Source organism: Ursus arctos, unplaced genomic scaffold (genome assembly GCF_023065955.2).
Source record: "Ursus arctos isolate Adak ecotype North America unplaced genomic scaffold, UrsArc2.0 scaffold_20, whole genome shotgun sequence".
In the NCBI taxonomy this organism is placed as follows: Eukaryota; Metazoa; Chordata; class Mammalia; order Carnivora; family Ursidae; genus Ursus; species Ursus arctos.
In genome coordinates, this window is record NW_026622875.1 from 14,924,516 (window position 1) to 14,933,547 (window position 9,032).

General features: G+C 44.6%; 1 protein-coding gene across 2 annotated transcripts; it reads left to right on the top strand.

Annotated features, from left to right (window-relative positions):
• Positions 1 to 320: 320 nt before the first annotated feature.
• Positions 321 to 8,345, top strand: TM4SF1 (transmembrane 4 L six family member 1). Of its 2 annotated transcripts, XM_026497261.4 has the most exons (5): positions 321 to 1,171; positions 2,591 to 2,680; positions 2,770 to 2,915; positions 5,443 to 5,623; positions 7,505 to 8,345. In XM_026497261.4, the coding sequence occupies exons 1-5, from the start codon at positions 995 to 997 to the stop codon at positions 7,517 to 7,519; spliced, it is 609 nt and encodes a 202-aa protein (XP_026353046.1). In that variant the 5' UTR covers positions 321 to 994; the 3' UTR covers positions 7,520 to 8,345. The 2 variants fall into 2 exon arrangements, with proteins under 2 accessions (XP_026353046.1, XP_057171982.1); XM_057315999.1 differs by having other exon boundaries at positions 880 to 1,171; positions 5,443 to 8,345.
• Positions 8,346 to 9,032: the final 687 nt, after the last annotated feature.

Here is a 9,032-nt window from a genome sequence, read left to right on the forward strand (position 1 = left end):
CCCTGAGCCCTATCAACAGCCGTGCCTCCCCACTCATTCCAGGTTATCTCAGTCCTTTCCCCGCTCTGCTTGCCAAGTCCCTTTCTCTTCTGTTCCTTTCTTTTTCCTTTTTCTTTTTTCTTTTTCCAAATGTCTTTTTCTTTTTATCCCTCCCCCATGCTTTAGGCCTCCCTTGGCCCTTCCCAGCATCACTTTGCCTGTGAGCAATACTCAGGAATAAAAAGGTGCCCGAGCCCTTTGTGTTGACTAACGCCAGCTTTGTTTTGGTGCCAGGTTTGTTTTGGAGGCACTCTCCGGGAAAGCTGGACAGTCGGAGCAGTCCTGCAGAGCATGCGTTAGGCAGAGGGAGTGTTCCCAAGAGCCTCCTCAAGCCTGTAGGGCATGGCTTTCGGACCCCTTGCCTCCCACAGACGGGGAGACCAGCTCAGGGCTCAGGAGACTGGCCCCAGGTCTGGAACTGAGTCCCGGCAGGGGTGGAAGTGAGCACGGAGCGTGAGGCTGGAAGCCGTCCAGACAGCTGCGTGGAGCAGGACCGCAGCGCGCTGCCTCGCAAAGCCTCCCCCGGCCCGGCCTGCTGCGGACACTCGACGGTTACTGGAAAGTTGTGTTAGCTGCTCCTGTCAGTTCTCTGTCCTGGGAAGGAGCCTCACGATGAATGTCTTGGTGAAGATTAATCATGCTCTTCCTTGCCTATGACTGAGGCTGTTTCCCACGTCCTACCCTGGTTTCGCTTGTCTCCAGGATTGCAGCTGAAGGGCGGGACCTTCCCCCCACTCCCCCCACTCCCCCCACCCGGACGGGAGCCTGCAGTCAGGACCAATGAAAGCAAAGTACCTCAGCCACCCGCTGACTAAGAACCTAGAGTATTTAAGAGGCCCGGGAATGGGCTGAGAACTGCTTTTGCTTTCTTCACAGACGGGCACGCTCGCCTCTGACTCGGGCCATCACTGAGTTGCAGAGCAAAGAGGGAAAACCTCCCAGGCTCTCTGCCACCATGTGTTACGGCAAATGTGCACGATGCATCGGACATTCCCTGGTGTGGCTGGCCATCCTCTGCATTGTGGCTAATATTTTGCTTTACTTTCCCAATGGGGAAACAAAATACGCCTCTGAAAACCATCTCAGTCGCTTCGTGTGGTTCTTTTCTGGCATCGTAGGAGGGGGCTTGCTGGTAAGTTGTTCAGGATTATTCTCAGCTTAAAAAATTCTCTTCTGTTAATGCGGTGTTTTCATGAAAAGGTTTCTACAATGCCTACTTGCAAATCCAGTGATTTTTGTTCGTTCTTCTTTGGTAAGCAGAGCACACAAAGGTTGAGATAGGTCTGGTGTATTAATTTTGTTAGACGTTTTACAAAATCCTCTTTCAACTAACAGTGAACGACCTTTTCGCTATGCTCTCTTACTTTACTGGTAGAAAACAGGTATTAGCTTTTACATCAGATCTGAGAGACTATAGAGTTTCTAGTACTGAAGGGGGTTGGCATTTAACATTTGCTCTGGGGATCTGGGAGGACGCCGCTGGTCCTCTGTCTAAGTCAACAGAGTTTGGGGTCCAAATTCTCCACAGGTTATTCTCAGGCATCTGTGACAGGAAAAAACCCCATGAATTATGAGTGTATTGCTATTTAGAAAGAACTATAAATTTTCTCCTTTATGTAACCCTGGGTGTGGCGTCTAGGAAAAATCCTACAGTTAGCCCCAGATCAGGGTCTGCAGCTAACAGTGGAATGTGTTGTTTTTTCCAAGGTTTGTTTTTAATTGAAGTGAGAGGAATTTGCCTGCCAACCTGGGAGCTGAAAGTATTAGCTTCAACCACAGCATGGAAAGAATGTGGATGAACTCGAGTTTGCCACTTTAAATGCTGGGATTGAGAATTCTAAAAAGACATTTTTAGGGAATTGCTAGTACTACACAGAATATTTTTCTTAGTCAAGAAAAGACACTACAACATTGACATTTAATCCATTATTACGAAGCATTGTGATCATGTTCACGTAATCATTTGTCCTTCATATAACATAGCACCTGTTTAGGCTCCTTTTGATCTCAAACTCAGAGTATTTCATACTTACTTTATTTAAAGAGCTTTATTGTGAAGCAACAACCATACAATCGTATCATCAAAGAAGCAGTTCATATTTATTATGCGGAGTCTTCATCTCTCCTATTTACGAAAAAGTTTCAGTTATTCTATGAAAGACTGTTAGTATCGTCTATGTTTTACAAGGGAAAAAAATCAGATTTAAAGACGGAGTTTAAGGGTTTCAAAGCAGAGCTCCCTCTGGGACAGTGCTGGGAACTCTTGTGGAAGAAACACTTTTATAGGTTACTCTTTGAGCCCTCCCACCCTGCACGCTGGCCCCAAAGAGTGCTTGACAACTACACGCAAACAAGCAGGCACTCCGCTTTAGAGGGGTTTCCTTCTCCTCATAGGGGCACATTCTTTGAGGTACTTGGGCAAGCGAACCCAAAGCCATCCACCACTGTCAGAAAGAAATATATCCTACCCAAAGATGCTTAGCCTGACCCTTACCACAGACTTTGATTCGGGGGAGAGGCAGTGACTTTAGTTTGCCTGTTTTCGAACCAGATGTTCCTGCCGGCATTTGTGTTCATCGGGCTGGAAGAGGACGACTGCTGCGGCTGCTGTGGCCACGAAAACTGCGGCAAGAGATGCGCGGTAGGTCCTTCTGCTCCGGGGGTGGAAACGGTCCCTGGGAGGCGGCCAGGGCCACGCGGGCTCACGTCCGCTCTTTCTCCTCTCGCCAGATGTTTTCTTCTGTACTGGCTGCTCTGATCGGAATCGCAGGCTCTGGCTACTGCGTCATCGTGGCAGCCCTGGGCTTGGCGGAAGGACCACAATGTCTCGATTCTTCTGGCCACTGGAACTACACCTTTGCCAACACCGATGGACAGTGAGTAATTGTTCCCTGTCGGGCCACACGTTCTCATCCACCGCGTGGTATAGAGGCAAACCCACCAGGTTAGAACGGCAGCAGTGATCCGTGCCGCCCTCCGCTCAGCCAGGTGTCTCCACACTGACTCAGGCACCAGGCGGTGGTGTCAGAGCGTGGGTCCCTGACCTGGAGAAGCTCTCGGTGCTTTTTAATGGATTCCCTAATTCAGCCGTCATGATACTCTGTGAGTTGACTTCCACTATTGCTCCCATAGTACAGGTGAAGAAAAGGAGGCACAGAGAGTTGAAGTAACTTATTCAAAGGCACATTGCTAGGAAGGACATGAGCGGTCAGGATTTGAACCCAGACAGCCTGGCTGTAGAGTTTGTGCTGGTACAGTGTGTCCACCATACCAGAACGATTAGCTGATTTTACTATTTTATAAGAAAATATTGTGGACCCCTTACATAATATGGATGGAAAGCATATGAATTTAATCAAAGCCCAGGGTAAATCATACTACTCCCATACACACATTCACATATAACATGATAACTACATACAACAAACCCTTTATTTAAAGTGATCAGGCTATAAGACAGGTCTGACACTTGACTTTAGCATCAGGATAATTTAAGGACTTTTATTTTATGTTGATGCTTACTTCTTCTCCATTATTGAGAAAAGATCAGAAATAGCTGGTAGAAACTGTTGTACACGACAAATGAATGACATCCGTCTTTGAATTTTGAAAAGCTTAGTTATGAGATTCATGAATGCAAATAATATGAATAATGAATTTCAATTGTCTTTACGTCATCAAGACTGCTTATCCCTTATGGGTTGTGTAGTACATATAGTGAGCTCATAAATCATGAACATGGAATTACGTGGAACTGGATTCCATCCCAGCTCTGCATTTCTCCCTCAGCAACCAGGAAAAAGCGGACTGAGCTCTATGCTTCCCAGTTACTTCATCTGTAAAACGAAACCAGGGGCAGTTGTCAGGAGGATTAATGAGATGATAAACGTGAAGAATTTGTCATGGAAGCTGACACGCTCTGAGCATGGCCTCTGTTAGCTGTTACTACTCTCTCCTAACTTACAGTGAATACGGCCAAAGTAGCCTCTGCAGGAAAATCAGCACTTAGAGGGGTTTGAAATTTCGATGGTCAAAATGGTTATTGATCATGATTCAGCTTTGTTCAGAACATACTGAATGTACTGGTAGAAAATGGTTTTTCATGTATGCACAGACATACACACAGCTGCACAAACCCACCTCTAAAAAAGGTCGTGATGAATGCAACTGGAATGCAAGGAGAAGGGCGAGTATCACTAAACAGTTTTATAGCTGTTTGAGTGTATGCCCCTCCCCTGACCCACCCCAGCTTCTGTAAGAAACTTTCTGCTTCTAGATCATTCCTCACTTCAACCTGTCCAAGGATTTCAGTATGGGAAATAACTAATGGTCACAAGCCAGTGATTAATTGCTCAATATGCAAGTGGGGCCAAAGAATCTTTTTACATTGTGTCCTAAAATTACAAGTTCTTTTCCCCACCGTTAGGCAGAAAGACAGGGTCATAAGGACAGACTTCTTTTTTTTTTAATCAACAAATTGAATTTCTGATTGGCTCAATGAACCATTCAAAGTTAGGTCTCTAATTCCAAGCCCCTTTGTTCTGCTGTTTTAGGAAAAACTGATAAGAAAAGAGTTATACCAGACCTCTTTGTGGAATTAAGTCAATTGTAGATTTTCCCACACGATTGAATCCTATTTCATTAAGGATCCAAATGCTTTATAATGTAGCAAAGGCTGAGATTCTAAGAGAGTAATCAGAGATAGAAATTTTTCAGACTGTAAGAATATTCAAGGATTTAGAAAATCTCCTAAGTCGCATATATATGTATAATGACTTTGTGTGTGTGTGTATGTGTGCGTGTACGTGTGTGTGTAGTCATATGTGACTTCAGCATGGTTTGCTAACATTTCACAAAGTGGCTTCAGATTATTTATCATTCAATGACTTACAAGTGTTGAGTACCTACTATGTGCCAGATACTGGTCTAGGGGTTACATATACAATGGTGAGAGGTCTGGTTCCTAGCTTCATGGAGCGCAGACTTGGAATAGGTACATCAGCAGGTATTCTCCCGGCCTAGGTTAGTGCCCTTTCTCACCCTTGGTTTACCTGATCAGTATACTTGTTGCGTCATGATTGCATCTTGTCTCCTCCCTTAGAAGCTCTGCTCTTCCAAGACAAACCCCATGCCATGTTCACCATTATATCCCCAGCCCTGGCGTGATGTCTAACTCACAGTGAGCGCCCAATAATCTTTGCTGAATTTTATGTTTGTCATTGCAACACGACCTGGGCTAAATTCCTCACTTTGCGAAATGACTTGGACTAGAAAAATTTCATACAGGTCAATGAATTAATTCATTTCTTTTTTCTGAACAGAAAAGCACCACACACAAAGCAGCTTATGAGACATCCCATTAGGTGTGGTCATGTGTCAGAAGTTTCTTTTTTTTATCCACAGGTACCTTCTGGATACTTCCACATGGTCCCAGTGCACTGAACCCAAGCACGTTGTAGAATGGAATGTCTCTCTGTTTTCTATCCTCTTGGCCCTCGGTGGAATTGAATTCATCTTGTGTCTCGTTCAAGTAATAAATGGAGTGATGGGAGGAATATGTGGTTATTGCTGCTTCCGCCAACAGGTAAGAACCTGTGTGAAAATGGCACAGCCTGACCTTGGCGTAGTCAATGACTATAATACACCGCTGTTTTCATCATAGAGAAGAAAAGGCAAAAGAAAACAGTGCTCAATCTACCAGCATTTGTTCCTATACCATCTTTGTGGCAAAGCATTTACAGCATTCGCTTTTGCTCTTGGTAATAAGCTTCCTTGAGAATCATAGTCCCTGGGTTATCTTGGTTTTTTGTAGTTGGCTCTGTGTATATAAGGAAAATGCTGTCCGTAGACAGAGTGTCCCTTCAAGAGCAAACTCGCTGCCCCTTCCGCTGGCCCTGCTCTAGCCAAAAAGACACAACTTTGCTTGCTCTCATATTCCCGACTAGCATACACAAATAGTTGTCAACGTTCATTGCATGAGGCACTGAGCTGCACTCACATTTCAGATGAGACTATGAGTCGGGTTAAGCAGTATGTCTACCATCACCTAGTCAGGAACTAGCAGGCTTCAAACCCTGGCTCATCTTAAGCCACGGCTCCTGCTCTCAACCTGTATGCAATACTTGCTGTTGTTTTGCATTTTTTTTACAATTCCTTCCTAATAAGGAGTCGCAAAACTGTCCCCACAGCTAAGCATAGAGAATCACTAGTAACCTTTGAATAGCAGTTCGTGAAAAGCCTTTCACAGTGAAAGAAAACCAGGAAGGACTTGTTTCCTGGGGATATGATTTCAGAAAGAAGTATGCATTTGTTAGTAGCAGGGAAAGTTCTTATTTCTATATCCTCCTTAAAAAAACCCCATGTATTAATGAATTGATGGAAGTCCAGCTTTGGCCCAATTTTGGAGGGTTTGTTTTATGCATTATTCTGTAAAACAGGATTAGGTAAACAGAAACTTAGTTTCTATTTTCCTAATCATTGGTTCGTTTGGTTCAAGGTCTCTTTCTTTTAAAGTAAGACAAAAACCTAATGAGAACTGAAAGCCCACTGCTACCATGAAAAACCTTGCTGTAAATAAATGGAAACTTTCTAAAATTTTTGAGGGGAAGTTAAAATAAAAATCTAGTTTTCCTTATCAGGCGAGTACAGCAAGATTAATAATTTCCTTTGGGAGCCTGCCAAATTTCCAAGAAAACAACACAGTGGGAAACTTTCAATGTGGAGTTGTTTCCAGGCAATACGGTCCGGGGAGAGGCAGAGAAGAATCCTCTCAGAGTTACTCTCATGTAACCTATCTCTAGCCTTGAATTTCATGCAAGGCAGAGTTTAAATTAGGTGAGGGAGGCCCCGCTGGCCATCAGCACTTGTGCGTTTTGAAACGAGGCATAATATGTCAATGGCCGCATTGCTGTAGTTTGGCGGAGTGACCCTCCTCCCTGAGTGGGGGTTGGGGGGCAGGGGGCAAATAGTCCCACAGGGTTTCCCATCTGAGTCACAGTAGGGGTGGCTTCTTCCCAGACACGCCCATGCAGATCTGCTACCTTTATTTCTCAGACAAAAGACACTTTCAAAGGGCAAGGTTTTTTAGTGTAGATGAGTCAAGTCTGTAACTTGGTAGCATTGAATTGGGAAAGTTACCCACATCGAGTCCACCCCCGGGTGAAACTCCCATGGCATTATCTCTAAAATCCCTAGGATTAAAAATCTACCCCAAACACATTCAGAGCCAACCCAACACCAGCAAGCTGCGTTTTCATGGCCCTTTCCTGCAGCTTTTCCTCCAAGAGGACAATGAGTCGGTTGTTTGTTTAGGAAACATTCCGTGAGCATTGTCGAAGCTCTCAGCTGAAGTTGACATCAGCCTGCTTGATGTCTGCTTCAAACAGGAATTTTTTGGACACAAATGGCATCATCATTCTTTGTTTAGCCTGATTGTGACCTAATGCCGATCTCGTTTTCTTTGCAGCGATATGACTGCTAAAAGAACCGTCCCAAGACAGAACCACGACCTCCCTCGATTTCACTGTAATTTATATATTTGACTTGTATTAATTTGTAAAACTTTGTACCACTGTATCATATTTCACATATTCTACTTTTATAAATGTGTATAAAGACTGGCATCTTCATGTGACGTCAGTGTTTGAGCGTAGCAAGCAAACTTTTTTTTAGGACTGAGAAAATAAAAGAGGGAATTTATCAACTGAATGACGGTCGGTCCTCAGCGTAGCTGAGAGAGACTCTGGCCTGAGTAATGTTTTTGAGAAGAGTTATAAGGATAAGCATCACGTTCCGATTACTACTATATGTGCATGGGTTTATTAAATGCAAGATGTCTAGTTGTTTTTTTTTTTTTAAGACCATGAAGGAGAAAATCCAACAACTTGAAAAGATGTGTTTTTTTCACTGTTTATATGGTGTTTCCCATTCATATGCCTGCAAATCTCTGACAAGAGGCCTTTATGAACTGGTCTGAGTTTTGCGAGAGACACTTGCCCAGAGCAAGAGGGCTGGCTGAGGGTGCCCCGAGCTCAAGGGAGGAGTCAACATGAACAACGCCGCGGGTCCTGCCGGATCCTAGCTTTCTCTAACACGCGGACAACTTCTTGTCTTTCAAAGACAAGCACTAAGGACCTTTAAAAAGCAAAGGCCTGGCTGCTTGGACCAGAAAAAGATGGGAGACGGAATAAAGCAGTTTATCAACATCATGGGAAAATGGGGGAGGGAGAGGAAGGGCAGGAGGACCACGAGGAAATAACCCCAAAACTCGATGGTGGAAATCCAACAAAATAAAGTATCCACTACCATGTTTTGTCTTGTTTAATTTCGTTGTCCTTTATTTCAAGTTCCTCCTTTTTTCTCCCTATTTCCTCCACCCCCACCCCCAAGCCTGTAGGGGCTGTAGAATTGGGAAATTCTGAGTTTTTTATCGCACCTTCTCTGCCTCATCCTCGCCCTCCTCTCCTACCTTTCTCTGCTCTCCACGCATTGCTGTTCCTCTGCCATCCGTTGGGGTTGGGGTCGGGGTCATTATACCTCTTAGGTAATTTTTCTTTCTACTGGATTCTCTGGGCGTCAGGCTCCTGCAGAGAGTCACAGACATTTTCTCCTTGACATTTTTTATCTATTGTACAAAATTAGGCTCTTTTGAGGCTCTTTTTAATTGTCTTCAGAAGCGTTCTACTTTTGGTGTTTATTGGCCTAGGCAATCGGCACATTAAGAAAGAAACTTCTTGGGCTGGTGGACAGCAGAGCTCCTCCTGTGTGCAAGGTGCCCTGCAGTGGCCTCTCGACCAAAGGGTTCGAATCTTTGTCGTGTCTCTGTCTCTCTCTGACAGTCTGATGAAGACTACGGACTCCTTGGAAGAATACTGTTTAAAAGTGCACAAAATAGGGGCGCCTGGGTGGCACAGCAGTTGGGCGTCTGCCTTCGGCTCAGGGCATGATCCCGGCGTTGTGGGATCGAGCCCCACATCAGGCTCCTCTGCTATGAG

What these genes read in the sequence shown, in the direction of transcription:
- TM4SF1 (XM_057315999.1), top strand. Translation starts at nt 995, where the DNA reads ATGTGTTACGGCAAATGTGCACGATGCATCGGACATTCCCTGGTGTGG. An exon ending in ACTGCGGCAAGAGATGCGCG is followed by an intron (nt 2,681 to 2,769) that starts GTAGGTCCTTCT and finishes TCCTCTCGCCAG; the next exon opens with ATGTTTTCTTCTGTACTGGC. An exon ending in TTTGCCAACACCGATGGACA is followed by an intron (nt 2,916 to 5,442) that starts GTGAGTAATTGT and finishes TTTTATCCACAG; the next exon opens with GTACCTTCTGGATACTTCCA.